The sequence below is a fragment of the Nerophis lumbriciformis genome, linkage group LG21, assembly GCF_033978685.3.
Source record: "Nerophis lumbriciformis linkage group LG21, RoL_Nlum_v2.1, whole genome shotgun sequence".
Taxonomy (NCBI): domain Eukaryota; kingdom Metazoa; phylum Chordata; class Actinopteri; order Syngnathiformes; family Syngnathidae; genus Nerophis; species Nerophis lumbriciformis.
Genome location: NC_084568.2, coordinates 39,150,001 through 39,171,805, shown reverse-complemented (window position 1 = coordinate 39,171,805; position 21,805 = coordinate 39,150,001). Strand labels below are relative to the sequence as shown.

The window sequence follows — 21,805 nt, the reverse complement described above, 5'->3', positions numbered from 1 at the left end:
GTCTGTCATGCTCCTGGGAACAACAACAACAACGACATCCTTCAATGTCTGTCATGCTCCTGGGAACAACAACAACAACCACATCCTTCAATGTCTGTCATGCTCCTGGGAGCAACAACAACAACAACAACTACATCTTTCAATGTCTGTCATGCTCCTGGGAACAACAACAACTACATCCTTAAATGTCTGTCATGCTCCTGGGAACAACAACAACAACAACAACTACATCCTTAAATGTCTGTCATGCTCCTGGGAACAACAACAACAACAACAACTACATCCTTCAATGTCTGTCATGCTCCTGGGAACAACAACAACAACAACTACATCCTTAAATGTCTGTCATGCTCCTGGGAACAACAACAACAACAACAACTACATCCTTCAATGTCTGTCATGCTCCTGGAAACAACAACAACTACATCCTTCAATGTCTGTCATGCTCCTGGGAACAACAACAACAACAACAACAACTACATCCTTAAATGTCTGTCATGCTCCTGGGAACAACAACAACAACAACAACTACATCCTTCAATGTCTGTCATGCTCATGGAAACAACAACAACTACATCCTTCAATGTCTGTCATGCTCCTGGGAACAACAACAACAACTACATCCTTCAATGTCTGTCATGCTCCTGGGAACAACAACAACAACTACATTCTTCAATGTCTGTCATGCTCCTGGGAACAACAACCACAACAACAACAACTACTACATCCTTAAATGTCTGTCATGCTCCTGGGAACAACAACAACTACACCCTTAAATGTCTGTCATGCTCCTGGGAACAACAACAACAACAACTACATCCTTCAATGTCTGTCATGCTCCTGGGAACAACAACAACAACAACTACATCCTTAAATGTCTGTCATGCTCCTGGGAACAACAACAACAACAACTACATCCTTCAATGTCTGTCATGCTCCTGGAAACAACAACAACAACTACATCCTTAAATGTCTGTCATGCTCCTGGGAACAACAACAACAACAACTACATCCTTAAATGTCTGTCATGATCCTGGGAACAACAACAACAACAACAACTACATCCTTAAATGTCTGTCATGCTCCTGAAAACAACAACAACTACATCCTTCAATGTCTGTCATGCTCCTGGGAACAACAACAACAACAACTACATCCTTAAATGTCTATCATGCTCCTGGGAACAACAACAACAACAATTACATCCTTCAATGTCTGTCATGCTCCTGGGAACAACAACAACAACAACTATATCCTTAAATGTCTATCATGCTCCTGGGAACAACAACAACAACAACAACTACATCCTTCAATGTCTGTCATGCTCCTGGGAACAACAACAACAACAACTACATCCTTAAATGTCTGTCATGCTCCTGGGAACAACAACAACAACAACAACTACATCCTTAAATGTCTGTCATGCTCCTGGGAACAACAACAACAACAAGAACTACATCCTCGTCATTTCTGTATTATTTTTTATTTTTGCTAACTGCTTATTTGCTATTACTTTTACCATCATATTTGTACATGTCCTATTTGCTGATGTTGCTCTATTGTTGTTGTTGTTTGCTGTTGTTGTTGTTGTTGTTTTTGTCTCTCTGTCTAATCCCCCTCTTGTCCCCACAATTTCCCCCTCCGTCTTCTTTTCTTTCTCTTTCTATCCCCTCCTGCTCCGGCCCGGCTGCACTAAATGATAATATAAATACATTTAATAAAGTCAAATACAAATACGGCAACAAGAGAAGTATCATCCACTTCTCTTTTGTAAAGTCAATGTGAACAACCCATATAGATCATCTACATCTACTATATGATTTGCCTGAGAAGCTGGACAGGACAAAAAAATAAAACATATGAGCTAAAACAGCTAGCATGCTGACAGTATTATGCTAATAGTCGCGTGCTTACAGTTAGCATTTAGTGAAATGTATGAAGCTCAAGTGTAAACCTGTTTACGTTTTTGTGAATAACATTTATATTATTCACATGTGAATAATGCTGTATAATAGACCGTATTTATATTATTCGAATAATGCTGTATAATAGACTGTTTTTATATTATTCACATGTGAATAATGCTGTATAATAGACTGTATTTATATTATTCACATGTGAATAATGCTGTATAATAGACTGTATTTATATTATTCACACGTGAATAATGCTGTATAATAGACTGTATTTATATTATTCACACGTGAATAATGTTGAATAATAGACTGTATTTATATTATTCACACGTGAATAATGCTGTATAATAGACTGTATTTATATTATTCACATGTGAATAATGCTGTATAATAGACTGTATTTATATTATTCACACGTGAGTAATGTTGAATAATAGACTGTATTTATATTATTCACATGTGAATAATGTTGTATAATAGACTGTATTTATATTATTCACACGTGAATAATGCTGTATAATAGACTGTATTTATATTATTCACATCTGAATAATGCTGTATAATAGACTGTATTTATATTATTCACACGTGAATAATGCTGTATAATAGACTGTATTTATATTATTCACATGTGAATAATGCTGTATAATAGACTGTATTTATATTATTCACATGTGAATAATGCTGTATAATAGACTGTATTTATATTATTCACACGTGAATAATGTTGAATAATAGACTGTATTTATATTCACACGTGAATAATGCTGTATAATAGACTGTATTTATATTATTCACATCTAAATAATGCTGTATAATAGACTGTATTTATATTATTCACATGTGAATAATGTTGAATAATACAGACTGTATTTATATTATTCACATGTGAATAATGTTGAATAATAGACTGTATTTATATTATTCACATGTGAATAATGTTGTATAATAGGCTGTATTTATATTATACACACGTGAATAATGTTGTATAATAGACTGTATTTATATTATTCACATGTGAATAATGTTGTATAATAGGCTGTATTTATATTATACACACGTGAATAATGTTGTATAATAGACTGTATTTATATTATTCACATCTGAATAATGCTGTATAATAGACTGTATTTATATTATTCACACGTGAATAATGCTGTATAATAGACTGTATTTATATTATTCACATGTGAATAATGCTGTATAATAGACTGTATTTATATTATTCACACGTGAATAATGTTGAATAATAGACTGTATTTATATTATTCACATGTGAATAATGTTGTACAATAGACTGTTTTTATATTATTCACATGTGAATAATGCTGTATAATAGACCGTATTTATATTATTCACATGTGAATAATGTTGTATAATAGACCGTATTTATATTATTCACAAGTGAATAATACCTAAGTGTTTATTGTGAGCAAACTGTGGTGCTGAATTTCCCCCAGGGATCAATAAAGTACTTTCTATTCTATTCTATTTTATTAAATTACCATAAAATCCGGACTTTTTTCCTAGGCTTTGAACCATGCGGCTTATAAAAACGGTGTGGCTAATTTGGGGATTTTTCTTGACTGACAGGCCGCTACAATGTAAATAATACAAAAAAATACAAAAAAGACACTGAATGGGTGTTATTGTTTTTGCTATGGTGCCATCTTTTGGAGCAGTTTGCTCACTCCAGGTGCCGCATTGTCCTTCTGTTTAGACCGAGCTTTGAACCTACCAGAAGTACAGTTGCCGTTTGGTTCATTCATCACTCTAAGCAACGTTTGTAAGTTTTACAATATAAATAAAGCAATTCATACTTAACTAAAGCGTCCCATGGGTGATGTCTGTAGGAGTGTTTTCATGCATATACTATGCTAACACGTTTATGTGTGTCTTTGTTACTATAATTGACTTTTTGTGTTGTTTCAGTTTCATAAAATTCCCCAAAACGTCAGCGTGGAGTTCTTGAGTCTGTTTAGCTGATTGGAGAGCCAGCTTGCGCAGCTAGTGGCTCCATGACCATGACTGACGTTTTGTTTGATCAGCCCTTTTACTGCCGTGTTAGAGCCACCGTTTAGAAAAAAAATGAAGGTATGTAAATACATTTTTACAATATCTGTGTGTAAATAACTAATTTCACAACATAAACAGTACAGGCTAAACGTTTGGACACACCTTCTCCTCATTCAATCTTTATTTTCATGACTATTTACATTGTAGATTGTCACATCAAAACTATGAATGAACACATGTGGAGTTATGTACTTTACAAAAAAAGGTGAAATAACTGAAAACGTGTTTTATATTCTACTTTCTTCAAAATAGCCACCCTTTGCTCGGATTACTGCTTTGCACACTCTTGGCATGCTCTCCATGAGCTTAAACCTGAAATGGTTTTCACTTCACAGGTGTGCTTGAAGCTCATGGAGAGAATGCCAAGAGTGTGCGAAGCAGTAATCAGAGCAAAGGGTGGTTATTTTGAAGAAACTAGAATATAAAACATGTTTTTGTTAAGTACATAACTCCACATGTGTTCATTCATAGTTTTGATGTGACAATCTACAATGTAAATAGTCATGAAAATAAAGATTGAATGAGGAAAAGGTGTGGACTGTATATCTGCGTCTTATAGTCTTGTATTTTTGTAACTCAATTATGACTTTTTTTTTTCACCAAAAAGTTGCCACATTTCCAGGAATTCCACATTTTTGTTATTAGCATGCTAGCTTTTTGGTATACATCTCAGAGTTAAAGTTTTATTTTATGAATGCTAACGTTTTGGCAAATTTTTCAGGTATACACTTCAGAATCAAATACTTTGTCATATTGCACATTTTAACTGGTAGCTTTCTGGCTAATTTTTCAGGTATACACTTCAGAATCAAATACTTTGTTATTTTGCACGTAACTGTTAGCATGTTAGCTTTTTGGTATACATCTCAGAGTTAAAGGTTTTATTTTATGAATGCCAACTTTCTGGCTAATTTTTCAGGTATACACTTCAGAATCAAATATGTTGTTATATTACACATTTGAACTGTTAGCTTTTTGGCTAATTTTACAGGTATACACTTCAGAATCGAATATGTTGTTATATTACACATTTGAACTGTTAGCTTTTTGGCTAATTTTTCAGGTATACACTTCAGAATCAAATATGTTGTTATATTACACATTTGAACTGTTAGCTTTTTGGCTAATTTTTCAGGTATACACTTCAGAATGAAATATGTTGTTATATTACACATTTGAACAGTTAGCTTTTTGGCTAATTTTTCAGGTATACACTTCAGAATCAAATATGTTGTTATATTACACATTTGAACTGTTAGCTTTTTGGCTAATTTTACAGGTATACACTTCAGAATCAAATATGTTGTTATATTACACATTTGAACTGTTAGCTTTTTGGCTAATTTTACAGGTATACACTTCAGAATCAAATATGTTGTTATATTACACATTTGAACTGTTAGCTTTTTGGCTAATTTTACAGGTATACACTTCAGAATCAAATATGTTGTTATATTACACATTTGAACTGTTAGCTTTTTGGCTAATTTTACAGGTATACACTTCAGAATCGAATATGTTGTTATATTACACATTTGAACTGTTAGCTTTTTGGCTAATTTTTCAGGTATACACTTCAGAATCAAATATGTTGTTATATTACACATTTGAACGGTTAGCTTTTTGGCTAATTTTTCAGGTATACACTTCAGAATGAAATATGTTGTTATATTACACATTTGAACAGTTAGCTTTTTGGCTAATTTTTCAGGTATACACTTCAGAATCAAATATGTTGTTATATTACACATTTGAACTGTTAGCTTTTTGGCTAATTTTACAGGTATACACTTCAGAATCAAATATGTTGTTATATTACACATTTGAACTGTTAGCTTTTTGGCAAATTTTACAGGTATACACTTCAGAATCAAATGTGTTGTTATATTACACATTTGAACTGTTAGCTTTTTGGCTAATTTTACAGGTATACACTTCAGAATCAAAGATGTTGTTATATTACACATTTGAACTGTTAGCTTTTTGGCTAATTTTTCAGGTATACACTTCAGGATCAAATATGTTGTTATATTACACATTTGAACTGTTAGCTTTTTGGCTAATTTTACAGGTATACACTTCAGAATCAAATATGTTGTTATATTACACATTTGAACTGTTAGCTTTTTGGCTAATTTTTCAGGTATACACTTCAGAATCAAATATGTTGTTATATTACACATTTGAACTGTTAGCTTTTTGGCTAATTTTACAGGTATACACTTCAGAATCAAATATGTTGTTATATTACACATTTGAACTGTTAGCTTTTTGGCTAATTTTTCAGGTATACACTTCAGAATCAAATATGTTGTTATATTACACATTTGAACTGTTAGCTTTTTGGCTAATTTTACAGGTATACACTTCAGAATCAAATATGTTGTTATATTACACATTTGAACTGTTAGCTTTTTGGCTAATTTTACAGGTATACACTTCAGAATCAAATATGTTGTTATATTACACATTTGAACTGCTAGCTTTTTGGCTAATTTTTCAGGTATACACTTCAGAATCAAATATGTTGTTATATTATACATTTGAACTGTTAGCTTTTTGGCTAATTTTTCAGGTATACACTTCAGAATCAAATATGTTGTTATATTACACATTTGAACTGTTAGCTTTTTGGCAAATTTTTTAGGTATACACTTCAGAATCCAATATGTTGTTATATTACACATTTGAACTGTTAGCTTTTTGGCTAATTTTACAGGTATACACTTCAGAATCAAATATGTTGTTATATTACACATTTGAACTGTTAGCTTTTTGGCTAATTTTACAGGTATACACTTCAGAATCAAATATGTTGTTATATTACACATTTGAACTGTTAGCTTTTTGGCTAATTTTACAGGTATACACTTCAGAATCAAATATGTTGTTATATTACACATTTGAACTGTAAGCTTTTTGGCTAATTTTTCAGGTATACACTTCAGAATCAAATATGTTGTTATATTACACATTTGAACTGTTAGCTTTTTGGCTAATTTTACAGGTATACACTTCAGAATCAAATATGTTGTTATATTACACATTTGAACTGTTAGCTTTTTGGCAAATTTTACAGGTATACACTTCAGAATCAAATATGTTGTTATATTACACATTTGAACTGTTAGCTTTTTGGCGAATTTTTCAGGTATACACTTCAGAATCAAATATGTTGTTATATTACACATTTGAACTGTTAGCTTTTTGGCTAATTTTACAGGTATACACTTCAGAATCAAATATGTTGTTATATTACACATTTGAACTGTTAGCTTTTTGGCTATTTTTTCAGGTATACACTTCAGAATCAAATATGTTGTTATATTACACATTTGAACTGTTAGCTTTTTGGCTAATTTTACAGGTATACACTTCAGAATCAAATATGTTGTTATATTACACATTTGAACTGTTAGCTTTTTGGCTAATTTTTCAGGTATGCACTTCAGAATCAAATATGTTGTTATATTACACATTTGAACTGTTAGCTTTTTGGCTAATTTTTCAGGTATACACTTCAGAATCAAATATGTTGTTATATTACACATTTGAACTGTTAGCTTTTTGGCTAATTTTTCAGGTATACACTTCAGAATCAAATATGTTGTTGTATTACACATTTGAACTGTTAGCTTTTTGGCTAATTTTTCAGGAATACACTTCAGAATCAAATATGTTGTTATATGACACATTTGAACTGTTAGCTTTTTGGCTAATTTTTCAGGTATACACTTCAGAATCAAATATGTTGTTATATTACACATTTGAACTGTTAGCTTTTTGGCTAATTTTACAGGTATACACTTCAGAATCAAATAAGTTGTTATATTACACATTTGAACTGTTAGCTTTTTGGCTAATTTTTCAGGTATACACTTCAGAATCAAATATGTTGTTGTATTACACATTTGAACTGTTAGCTTTTTGGCTAATTTTTCAGGTATACACTTCAGAATCAAATATGTTGTTATATTACACATTTGAACTGTTTGCCTTTTGGCTAATTTTTCAGGTATACACTTCAGAATCAAATATGTTGTTATATTACACATTTGAACTGTTAGCTTTTTGGCAAATTTTTCAGGTATACACTTCAGAATCAAATATGTTGTTATATTACACATTTGAACTGTTAGCTTTTTGGCAATTTTTTCAGGTATACACTTCAGAATCAAATATGTTGTTATATTACACATTTGAACTGTTAGCTTTTTGGCTAATTTTTCAGGTATACACTTCAGAATCAAATATGTTGTTATATTACACATTTGAACTGTTAGCTTTTTGGCGAATTTTACAGGTATTCACTTCAGAATCAAATATGTTGTTATATTACACATTTGAACTGTTAGCTTTTTGGCTAATTTTTCAGGTCAACACTTTTCAGAATCAAGTATGTTGTTATACTACACATTTGAACTGTTAGCTTTTTGGCTAATTTTTCAGGTATACACTTCAGAATCAAATATGTTGTTATATTACACATTTGAACTGTTAGCTTTTTGGCTAATTTTACAGGTATACACTTCAGAATCAAATATGTTGTTATATTACACATTTGAACTGTTAGCTTTTTGGCTAATTTTTCAGGTATACACTTCAGAATCAAATATGTTGTTATATTACACATTTGAACTGTTAGCTTTTTGACTAATTTTTCAGACATACACTTCAGAATCAAATATGTTGTTATATTACACATTTGAACTGTTAGCTTTTTGGCTAATGTTACAGGTATACACTTCAGAATTAAATATGTTGTTATATTACACATTTGAACTGTTAGCTTTTTGGCAAATTTTACAGGTATACACTTCAGAATCAAATATGTTGTTATATTACACATTTGAACTGTTAGCTTTTTGGCTAATTTTTCAGGTATACACTTCAGAATCAAATATGTTGTTATATTACACATTTGAACTGTTAGCTTTTTGGCTAATTTTACAGGTATACACTTCAGAATCAAATATGTTGTTATATTACACATTTGAACTGTTAGCTTTTTGGCTAATTTTACAGGTATACACTTCAGAATCAAATATGTTGTTATATTACACATTTGAACTGTTAGCTTTTTTGGCTAATTTTTCAGGTATGCACTTCAGAATCAAATATGTTGTTATATTACACATTTGAACTGTTAGCTTTTTGGCTAATTTTTCAGGTATACACTTCAGAATCAAATATGTTGTTATATTACACATTTGAACTGTTAGCTTTTTGGCTATTTTTACAGGTATACACTTCAGAATCCAATATGTTGTTATATTACACATTTGAACTGTTAGCTTTTTGGCAAATTTTACAGGTATACACTTCAGAATCAAATATGTTGTTATATTACACATTTGAACTGTTAGCTTTTTGGCTAATTTTACAGGTATACACTTCAGAATCAAATATGTTGTTATATTACACATTTGAACTGTTAGCTTTTTGGCTAATTTTTCAGGTATACACTTCAGAATCAAATATGTTGTTATATTACACATTTGAACTGTTAGCTTTTTGGCAAATTTTTCAGGTATACACTTCAGAATCAAATATGTTGTTATACTACACATTTGAACTGTTAGCTTTTTGGCTAATTTTACAGGTATACACTTCAGAATCAAATATGTTGTTATATTACACATTTGAACTGTTAGCTTTTTGGCTAATTTTACAGGTATACACTTCAGAATCAAATATGTTGTTATATTACACATTTGAACTGTTAGCTTTTTGGCTAATTTTACAGGTATACACTTCAGAATCAAATATGTTGTTATATTACACATTTGAACTGTTAGCTTTTTGGCAAATTTTACAGGTATACACTTCAGAATCAAATATGTTGTTATACTACACATTTGAACTGCTAGCTTTTTGGCTAATTTTACAGGTATACACTTCAGAATCAAATATGTTGTTATATTACACATTTGAACTGTTAGCTTTTTGGCTAATTTTACAGGTATACACTTCAGAATCAAATATGTTGTTATATTACACATTTGAACTGTTAGCTTTTTGGCTAATTTTACAGGTATACACTTCAGAATCAAATATGTTGTTATATTACACATTTGAACTGTTAGCTTTTTGGCAAATTTTTCAGGTATACACTTCAGAATCAAATATGTTGTTATATTACACATTTGAACTGTTAGCTTTTTGGCTAATTTTACAGGTATACACTTCAGAATCAAATATGTTGTTATATTACACATTTGAACTGTTAGCTTTTTGGCTAATTTTCCAGGTATACAATTCAGAATCAAATATGTTGTTATATTACACATTTGAACTGTTAGCTCTTTGGCTAATTTTTCAGGTATACACTTCAGAATCAAATATGTTGTTATATTACACATTTGAACTGTTAGCTTTTTGGCTAATTTTTTAGGTATACACTTCAGAATCAAATATGTTGTTATATTACACATTTGAACTGTTAGCTTTTTGGCTAATTTTACAGGTATACACTTCAGAATCAAATATGTTGTTATATTACACATTTGAACTGTTAGCTTTTTGGCTAATTTTACAGGTATACACTTCAGGATCAAATATGTTGTTATATTACACATTTGAACTGTTAGCTTTTTGGCAAATTTGTCAGGTATACACTTCAGAATCAAATATGTTGTTATATTACACATTTGAACTGTTGGCTTTTTGGCTAATTTTACAGGTATACACTTCAGAATCAAATATGTTGTTATATTACACATTTGAACTGTTAGCTTTTTGGCTAATTTTTCAGGTATACACTTCAGAATGAAATATGTTGTTATATTACACATTTGAACAGTTAGCTTTTTGGCAAATTTTTCAGGTATACACTTCAGAATCAAATATGTTGTTATATTACACATTTGAACTGTTAGCTTTTTGGCTAATTTTACAGGTATACACTTCAGAATCAAATATGTTGTTATATTACACATTTGAACTGTTAGCTTTTTGGCTAATTTTTCAGGTATACACTTCAGAATCAAATATGTTGTTATATTACACATTTGAACTGTTAGCTTTTTGGCTAATTTTTCCAGGTATACACTTCAGAATCAAATATGTTGTTATATTACACATTTGAACTGTTAGCTTTTAGGCTAATTTTTCAGGTATACACTTCAGAATCAAATATGTTGTTATATTACACATTTGAACTGTTAGCTTTTTGGCTAATTTTACAGGTATACACTTCAGAATCAAATATGTTGTTATATTACACATTTGAACTGTTAGCTTTTTGGCTAATTTTACAGGTATACACTTCAGAATCAAATATGTTGTTATATTACACATTTGAACTGTTAGCTTTTTGGCTAATTTTACAGGTATACACTTCAGAATCAAATATGTTGTTATATTACACATTTGAACTGTTAGCTTTTTGGCTAATTTTTCAGGTATACACTTCAGAATCCAATATGTTGTTATATTACACATTTGAACTGTTAGCTTTTTGGCTAATTTTACAGGTATACACTTCAGAATCAAATATGTTGTTATATTACACATTTGAACTGTTAGCTTTTTGGCTAATTTTACAGGTATACACTTCAGAATCAAATACGTTGTTATATTACACATTTGAACTGTTAGCTTTTTGGCTAATTTTTCAGGTATACACTTCAGAATCAAATATGTTGTTATATTACACATTTGAACTGTTAGCTTTTTGGCTAATTTTTCAGGTATACACTTCAGAATCAAATATGTTGTTATATTACACATTTGAACTGTTAGCTTTTTGTCTAATTTTACAGGTATACACTTCAGAATCAAATATGTTGTTATATTACACATTTGAACTGTTAGCTTTTTGGCTAATTTTACAGGTATACACTTCAGGATCTTTGCACGTATCTTTTTGGGTATGAATTGTTATTTCAGACATTTTTTGCTCATTTAGGTAGAAAGCCACCTGCGTGCACTCGGGCGCCGGCGTGACGTTGAGTCCAGTGGCCGCCATGTACGTACTTCCGATGGTCTTAATCTTCTCCACTCCGCTGAACTTTGGCTTGGACAACAACTGGCGGGGACACAAAGAAAGCGTGTTAGACGACACCGACGCAAACAGGAAGTCACACCTGTTGCCGGGTCACCTCGTCAAAATCGGCTATGATTTCATTGAGAAGGCGCAGGCATTCCAGCCCTTCCTTTTTGACGTCTGACTCGGTGTAGAACTCCTTGAAGTCCGGGATGGAGGCGAACATCACGCACACCGACTCGTACGACTGGTGGTAAAGATCCTGACGGCGAGCAGAGGTCAAGGTAAAAGACGAGCGGGTGAAAAGAATCCAATGAAAAAAAAAAAAAAAAGACCTCGTTCTTCCAGTTGCGCCCCAGGAAGTGTTCGGCCACGTGGGCGGGAAGGACGTTCTCCAGCAGGACCCTGTTGAGGTTCTCCATGGTCTCGATCTGCTCACACTCCCGCTTGAACTTGTCCCTCCACAGGAAGTCCAACCTACAGTAATATTCATTCTGTTACAGGAGGACAGAGTAGAGACACCTGTGTCATTCCCAAAGTCTTCACGTTTGCTCTGTATTCATTGCAAAATAGGAACGCATGCAGAAGTTGTGGCTGCTTAGAGCCGAGCTGTTCTGCACGAAAAATAGCAAACATTTCTTCTTCTATTTCATCGCTTGGGGGAGTTTGGATGTGTCATCACCTGTTAGGTCAACACCTCTCACGAGTGTTTGTGTTGGCTCATCCCCCTTCATCATCATCATCATCATGCTCGCATTTCTGGGAGCTCCAAGCTACCGTGTGTGTGTGTGTGTGTGTGTGTGTGTGTGTGTGTGTGTGTGTCTTGCTAGAAGCCAACATGATAAATGTGAGCACAGCTTAGTTTTCCCCTGTGATTCACGTATGCACCACATTCAAGTGTGTGTGTGTGTACATCAGAGGTGGGTAGTAACGCGCTACATTTACTCCGTTACATCTACTTGAGTAACTTTTGGGATAAATTGTACTTCTAAGAGTAGTTTTAATGCAACATACTTTTACTTTTACTTAAGTATATTTATAGAGATGGAACGCTACTTTTACTCCGCTACTTTTATCTACATTCAGCTCGCTACTCGCTACTAATTTTGATCGATCTGTTAATGCACGCTTTGTTTGTTTTGGTCTGTCAGACAGACCTTCAAAGTGCCTGCCTTACTGGTGACGTTTCACTTCGTTCCACCAATCAGATGCAGTCACTGGTGACGTTGGACCAATCAAACAGAGCCAGGTGGTCACATGACCTGACTTAAACAAGTTGAAAAACTTATTGGGGTGTTACCATTTAGTGGTCAATTGTACGGAATGTGTACTGTACTGTGCAATCTACTAATAAAAGTTCCAATCAATCAATCAATCAAAAGTGTGAAGGAAAAAAGCTACTTTTTTATTTCAACCGTACATCCCGTCAAAAGCCTAAAGACTGACCGCACATGAGGACGTTCCTGTCTTCACAATAAAAGTGCCGCTCCATCGCACCTGCGCTTTCACAATAAGAGTCTCCGAAAGCCAGCGCAAACAAGCTAGTAAGCTACGGAGTTTGACGCCAATATATTTCTTGTAAAGTGTATAAAAACGAATATGGAAGCTGGACAAATAAGAAGCCAAAAACCCACCACTTTCATGTGGTATTAGACAGAAAGCAAGGAACTTTTCTTCTCCTCCATTTGAAAATGTGGACGTTATCATCACTACTGTCTGATTACAATCAACGCAAGTCATCAGAATCAGGTAATACACCAACTTATATTCTAGTCTTCATGAAAGAAAGGAATCTATATGTTAAACATGCATGTATATTCATTAAAACACCTTTAACATGTAAACAAAAACAGCAAAATAAATACATATAAATTATATACTGTATATATCAATGTATATGTGTATATATATATATATATATATATATATATGATGTGTGTGTGTATAATACTCATCAGTTACTCAGTACTTGAGTAGTTTTTTCACAACATACTTTTTACTTTTACTCAAGTAAATATTTGGGTGACTACTCCTTACTTTTACTTGAGTAATAAATCTCTAAAGTAACAGTACTCTTACTTGAGTACAATTTCTGGCTACTCTACCCACCTCTGGTGTACATTTATACACACACACACACACACACACACACACACACACACACACACACACACACACACACACACACCTCCAGCTATAACAGGGGTGTCTAAAGTGTGGGCCGGGGGCCATTTGTGGCCCACAGTTGATTTTTTTAAACGGTCTACATCTAAAAACACTATTACAAAAACAAAAAAGTAGAATAGATGTAATGTAACAAGAAAAAAAGTTGCAATGTTCAATCTAATAACAGAAAGCTGCCACGCAGGCTGTTTATTATTTTTTTTTACATTAAAATTGTCATCGCTCAAAGAATAATAATGAATCAAAATCACTATTGTTATGAATATTTGATCTATTCAGGGTAGGGTTGCAACATTTCGGGAATATTCAAAGTTGGAAACTTTCCATGGGAATTAACGGGAATATATGGGAAATTAATGGGAGTAAACTTTGAACGCAACATGCTAGATCTTGCAGCATGATTATTAGCTAAAACAACCTGATTTAATGCAAATTCAGAATCAGAATCAGAATCAGAATAGTTTTATTGCCATTGTTTGAGAACGGGTTCACAAACTAGGAATGTTTCTTGATGCAATGGTGCAACATAAAACATAAAAGACATAACACAGATTTGGTAATAACAAGAGCTGTAACTGAGCTATAAGATCTTGTTATAGACTTAGAAGGAATTCAAGGAGCTACTGATAGGTAGAATTCTGTTAGGTAAAAATTCTGTTAGGTAAAAATTCAGTAGCATTCCACCCTGCACTGTGCATTCCTCGATCACATGCAGAGACAGGGACAAAGGACCTCACTAGCACGGCAAGCTAGACGAGCGAGCTAAACCCCCTGGATGTCTTGGCTCACACCGTCCCTTATGCCACCGAAGATGATCAAGAGAAGAATATCGACCCTAGCTCTCCTGGCCTGCTGACATCAACTCCAAAACTGGACAGATCAGCTTTCAGGAAAAGAGCGCGGATGAGGGTATGTCTACAGAATATATTAATTGATGAAAACTGGGCTGTCTGCACTCTCAAAGTGCATGTTGTTGCCAAATGTATTTCATATGCTGTAAACCTAGTTCATAGTTGTTAGTTTCCTTTAATGCCAAACAAACACATACCAATCGTTGGTTAGAAGGCGATCGCCGAATTCGTCCTCGCTTTCTCCCGTGTCGTTTTCGTCGGTTTCGCTTGCATACGGTTCAAACCGATATGGCTCAATAGCTTCAGTTTCTTCTTCAATTTGGTTTTCGCTACCTGCCTCCACACTACAACCATCCGTTTCAATACATGCGTAATCTGTTGAATCGCTTAAGCCGCTGAAATCCGAGTCTGAATCCGAGCTAATGTCGCTATAGCTTGCTGTTCTTTCCGCCATGTTTGTTTGTATTGGCTTCACTATGTGACGTCACAGGAAAATGGACGGGTGTATATAACGATGGTTAAAATCAGGCACTTTGAAGCTTTTTTTTTAGGGATATTGCATGATGGGTAAAATTTTGAAAAAAACTTCGAAAAATAAAATAAGCCACTGGGAACGGATTTTTAATGGTTTTAACAATTCTGAAATTGTGATAATGTTCCCCTTTAACTCAACAATGAGTAGATGAGTGTTATGTGTGTGTATATGTGTAAATAAATGAACACTGAAATTCAAGTATTTATTTTATTTATATATATATATATATATATATATATATATATATATATATATGAAATACTCCTCCCCTCTTAACCACGCCCCCAACCACGCCCCCTCCCCACCCCCGACCACGCCCCACCTCCCGAAATCGGAGGTCTCAAGGTTGGCAAGTATGTAGACAAGTGCCTAATAATATATCATTATTGTAATTCCCCATATATTCCCATATATTCCCATGGACAGTGTCCAAATTTGATTAATCAAAAAATGTTCAATATTTCCAAACTTCCCGAGCTTAGCTTCCTGTGGTAAATTTCCGGAAACTTCCCACCCCTTTGCAACCTTAATTCAGGGCTCTAATTAGTTACTATTAAATATTCTACTTTACATTGTTTGGGGGGAAAACATTGCATATTTTGTGTGTTAGCCATAAGTAATTTGACAAAGAGCATTAAAACAACAACATAAAAACGTATAATGGAGGGATACATCTGAAAGTGATCTAGAGATTTAAGTGTTGAAAGTGAAAAAAAAAAAAAAAAATGTATGACTTATTTTTAACTCTTCTGAACTATTCATCTATTTCCATCCATCCATCCATCCATCTTCTTCCGCTTATCCGAGGTCGGGTCGCGGGGGCAGCAGCCTAAGCAGGGAAGCCCAGACTTCCCTCTCCCCAGCCACTTCGTCCAGCTCTTCCTGTGGGACCCCGAGGCGTTCCCAGGCCAGCCGGGAGACATAGTCTTCCCAACGTGTCCTGGGTCTTCCCCGCGGCCTCCTACCGGTCGGACGTGCCCTAAACACCTCCCTAGGGAGGCGTTCGGGTGGCATCCTGACCAGATGCCCGAACCACCTCATCTGGCTCCTCTCCATGTGGAGGAGCAGCGGCTTTACTTTGAGCTCCCCCCGGATGGCAGAGCTTCTCACCCTATCTCTAAGGGAGAGCCCCGCCACCCGGCGGAGGAAACTCATTTCGGCCGCTTGTACCCGTGATCTTGTCCTTTCGGTCATAACCCAAAGCTCATGACCATAGGTGAGGATGGGAACGTAGATCGACCGGTAAATTGAGAGCTTTGCCTTCCGGCTCAGCTCCTTCTTCACCACAACGGATCGATACAGCGTCCGCATTACTGAAGACGCCGCACCGATCCGCCTGTCGATCTCACCATCCACTCTTCCCTCACTTGTGAACAAGACTCCGAGGTACTTGAACTCCTCCACTTGGGGCAAGATCTCCTCCCCAACCCGGAGATGGCACTCCACCCTTTTCCGGGAGAGAACCATGGACTCGGACTTGGAGGTGCTGATTCTCATCCCAGTCGCTTCACACTCGGCTGCGAACCGATCCAGTGAGAGCTGAAGATCCTGGCCAGATGAAGCCATCAGGACCACATCATCTGCAAAAAGCAGAGACCTAATCCTGCAGCCACCAAACCGGATCCCCTCAACGCCTTGACTGCGCCTAGAAATTCTGTCCATAAAAGTTATGAACAGAATCGGTGACAAAGGGCAGCCTTGGCGGAGTCCAACCCTCACTGGAAACGTGTCCGACTTACTGCCGGCAATGCGGACCAAGCTCTGGCACCGAGCATACAGGGAGCGGACTGCCACAATCAGACAGTCCGATACCCCATACTCTCCGAGCACTCCCCACAGGACTTCCCGAGGGACACGGTCGAATGCCTTCTCCAAGTCCACAAAACACATGTAGACTGGTTGGGCAAACTCCCATGCACCCTCAAGGACCCTGCCGAGAGTATAGAGCTGGTCCACAGTTCCACGACCAGGACGAAAACCACACTGTTCCTCCTGAATCCGAGGTTCGACTATCCGGCGTAGCCTCCTCTCCAGTACACCTGAATAGACCTTACCAGGAAGGCTGAGGAGTGTGATCCCACGATAGTTAGAGCACACCCTCCGGTTCCCCTTCTTAAAGAGAGGAACCACCACCCCGGTCTGCCAATCCAGAGGTACCGCCCCCGATGTCCACGCGATGCTGCAGAGTCTTGTCAACCAAGACAGCCCCACAGCATCCAGAGCCTTAAGGAACTCCGGGCGGATCTCATCTACCCCTGGGGCCTTGCCACCGAGGAGCTTTTTAACTACCTCAGCAACCTCAGCCCCAGAAATAGGAGAGCCCACCACAGACTCCCCAGGCACTGCTTCCTCATAAGAAGACGTGTTGGTGGGATTGAGGAGGTCTTCGAAGTATTCCCTCCACCGATCCACAACATCCGCAGTCGAGGTCAGCAGAACACCATCCTCACCATACACGGTGTTGATAGTGCACTGCTTCCCCTTCCTGAGGCGGCGGATGGTGGTCCAGAATTGCCTCGAAGCCGTCCGGAAGTCGTTTTCCACGGCTTCCCCGAACTCCTCCCATGTCCGAGTTTTTGCCTCTGCGACCGCTGAAGCCGCACACCGCTTGGCCTGTCGGTACCTGTCCGCTGCCTCCGGAGTCCTATGAGCCAAAAGAACCCGATAGGACTCCTTCTTCAGCTTGACGGCATCCCTCACCGCCGGTGTCCACCAACAGGTTCTAGGGATTCATCTATTTAAAGCTTCAATTAATTCACATCAAATAATCCACCGAACATTTTTTGGGGGGGGGGGAATATTACCTATTTCGTGTTTTTGCCATAAAAAACTGCAGGACTAGAGTGAAATTTTACTAGAAAGCGAGACGTGTTCAACTTCACATGCAGCCCAAGGGTGGAAAACATACGTGCTACTTTCTCATTTCTTCCATAGAGGTTCATTTGTGTCTTTATTACGAAAGCTTTTTTTGACACTCAATTAATGCAACAGATTGTTTTTTTTACCTGAAATTTTGCTGACAATTTCATTGAAAAAAATTCAGTGTATAAAAAAAAAATGTGCTGACAAATTCAGTGTGGAAAAATATGATGCTTCAAAAAGCAAGACTCACTTCTGGTAAAAAAATAAGGCTGAGGCAATGGAGGCTGTCTCAGAACCAGCCAATGAGGGGCCAAGTTTCAAGTCATGTGACACAGCTCGAGCAAAAGCATAAAAACTGGGCAATTTTGGAAACAACACATTTTTCAGCACTGAATTTTTATACACAGAATTATTTTATACACATACAGGTAAAAGCCAGTAAATTTGAATATTTTGAAAAACTTGATTTATTTCAGTAATTGCATTCAAAAGGTGTAACTTGTACATTATATTTATTCATTGCACACAGACTGATGCATTCAAATGTTTATTTCATTTAATTTTGATGATTTGAAGTGGCAACAAATGAAAATCCAAAATTCCGTGTGTCACAAAATTAGAATATTACTTAAGGCTAATACAAAAAAGGGATTTTTAGAAATGTTGGCCAACTGAAAAGTATGAAAATGAAAAATATGAGCATGTACAATACTCAATACTTGGTTGGAGCTTCTTTTGCCTCAATTACTGCGTTAATGCGGCGTGGCATGGAGTCGATGAGTTTCTGGCACTGCTCAGGTGTTATGAGAGCCCAGGTTGCTCTGATAGTGGCCTTCAACTCTTCTGCGTTTTTGGGTCTGGCATTCTGCATCTTCCTTTTCACAATACCCCACAGATTTTCTATGGGGCTAAGGTCAGGGGAGTTGGCGGGCCAATTTAGAACAGAAATACCATGGTCCGTAAACCAGGCACGGGTAGATTTTGCGCTGTGTGCAGGCGCCAAGTCCTGTTGGAACTTGAAATCTCCATCTCCATAGAGCAGGTCAGCAGCAGGAAGCATGAAGTGCTCTAAAACTTGCTGGTAGACGGCTGCGTTGACCCTGGATCTCAGGAAACAGAGTGGACCGACACCAGCAGATGACATGGCACCCCAAACCATCACTGATGGTGGAAACTTTACACTAGACTTCAGGCAACGTGGATCCTGTGCCTCTCCTGTCTTCCTCCAGACTCTGGGACCTCGATTTCCAAAGGAAATGCAAAATTTGCTTTCGTCAGAAAACATGACAGGACGGTCCACTCTGTTTCCTGAGATCCAGGGTCAACGCAGCCGTCTACCAGCAAGTTTTAGAGCACTTCATGCTTCCTGCTGCTGACCTGCTCTATGGAGATGGAGATTTCAAGTTCCAACAGGACTTGGCGCCTGCACACAGCGCAAAATCTATCCGTGCCTGGTTTACGGACCATGGTATTTCTGTTCTAAATTGGCCCGCCAACTCCCCTGACCTTAGCCCCATAGAAAATCTGTGGGGTATTGTGAAAAGGAAGACGCAGAATGCCAGACCCAAAAACGCAGAAGAGTTGAAGGCCACTATCAGAGCAACCTGGGCTCTCATAACACCTGAGCAGTGCCAGAAACTCATCGACTCCATGCCACGCCGCATTAACGCAGTAATTGAGGCAAAAGGAGCTCCAACCAAGTATTGAGTATTGTACATGCTCATATTTTTCATTTTCATACTTTTCAGTTGGCCAACATTTCTAAAAATCCCTTTTTTGTATTAGCCTTAAGTAATATTCTAATTTTGTGACACACGGAATTTTGGATTTTCATTTGTTGCCACTTCAAATCATCAAAATTAAATGAAATAAACATTTGAATGCATCAGTCTGTGTGCAATGAATAAATATAATGTACAAGTTACACCTTTTGAATGCAATTACTGAAATAAATCAAGTTTTTCAAAATATTCTAATTTACTGGCTTTTACCTGTATCATCAATTAACATTGAATTGTTTTTCAATGAAACTGTCAGCATTATTTGAGGTAAAAAAATTAAAAATAAGTTGACAAACTTCAGTGTCAAACAAAAAACTTTGAAAATAGAAACACAAATGAACCGTCAAAGGTTTCAGCTCAATTCAAGTCGGACAAAGAAAAAGTTTCGCTCCTATTTGTCCACGTTGAGCCAAAATGAGGCCACGCAGAGCAATTATGTGGTGGACTTGTAGTTCCAGATACTCTGCAGGGAGTCCAGTCCACCCGCGTGGAAGCTCACAGATGATGGATAGTACACCCAAAATAAAGGATGAATAAAACATGCACGAGGAAATCTGTGTCAGCTGAGCGCCTTTCCCTGGCCAAAGGTGGAGGAAGGCAGGCGACACATTTGGTAGTAAGATGACGAAGACCTGGATGACATGTGACAATACATATATATATACAAACCCCGTTTCCATATGAGTTGGGAAATTGTGTTAGATGTAAATATAAACGGAATACAATGATTTGCAAATCCTTTTCAACCCATATTCAATTGAATATGCTACAAAGACAACATATTTGATGTTCAAACTCATAAACGTAATTTTATTTTTTTTGCAAATAATCATTAACTTAGAATTTCATGGCTGCAACACGTGACAAAGAAGTTGGGAAAGGGCATGTTCACCACTGTGTTACATGGCCTTTCCTTTTAACAACACTCAGTAAATGTTTGGGAACTGAGGAGACACATTTTTGAAGCTTCTCAGGTGGAATTCTTTCCCATTCTTGCTTGATGTACAGCTTAAGTTGTTCAACAGTCCGGGGGTCTCCGTTGTGCTATTTTAGGATTCATAATGCGCCACACATTTTCAATGGGAGACAGGTCTGGACTACAGGCAGGCCAGTCTAGTACCTGCCCTCTTTTACTATGAAGCCACGTTGATGTAACACGTGGCTTGGCATTGTCTTGCTGAAATAAGCAGGGGCGTCCATGGTAACGTTGCTTGGATGGCAACATATGTTGCTCCAAAACCTGTATGTACATTTCAGCATTAATGGTGCCTTCACAGATGTGTAAGTTACCCATGTCTTGGCCACTAATACACCCCCATACCATCACAGATGCTGGCTTTTACACTTTGCGCCTATAGCAATCTGGATAGTTATTTTCCTCTTTGGTCCGGAGGACACCACGTCCACAGTTTCCAAAAACAATTTGAAATGTGGACTCGTCAGACCACAGAACACTTTTCCACTTTGTATCAGTCCATCTTAGATGAGCTCAGGCCCAGCGAAGCCGACGGCGCTTCTGGGTGTTGTTGATAAACGGTTTTCGCCTTGCATGGAAGAGTTTTAACTTGTACTTACAGATGTAGCGACCAACTGTAGTTGCTGACAGTGGGTTT

At 36.5% G+C, this 21,805-nt stretch overlaps 1 protein-coding gene across 1 annotated transcript in view; it reads right to left on the bottom strand.

Moving 5' to 3' along the window:
* Positions 1-21,805, bottom strand: part of adcy2b (adenylate cyclase 2b (brain)) — a 281,820-nt gene that overhangs the window by 13,267 nt on the left and 246,748 nt on the right. Inside the window, exons 23-25 of the mRNA XM_061982391.2 lie at positions 12,315-12,473; positions 12,095-12,241; positions 11,914-12,021 (exon numbers count right to left, since the gene is read on the bottom strand). Of these exons, the coding sequence (XP_061838375.2) occupies positions 11,914-12,021; positions 12,095-12,241; positions 12,315-12,473 (414 nt within the window). The remainder of the gene's footprint in view (positions 1-11,913; positions 12,022-12,094; positions 12,242-12,314; positions 12,474-21,805) is intronic.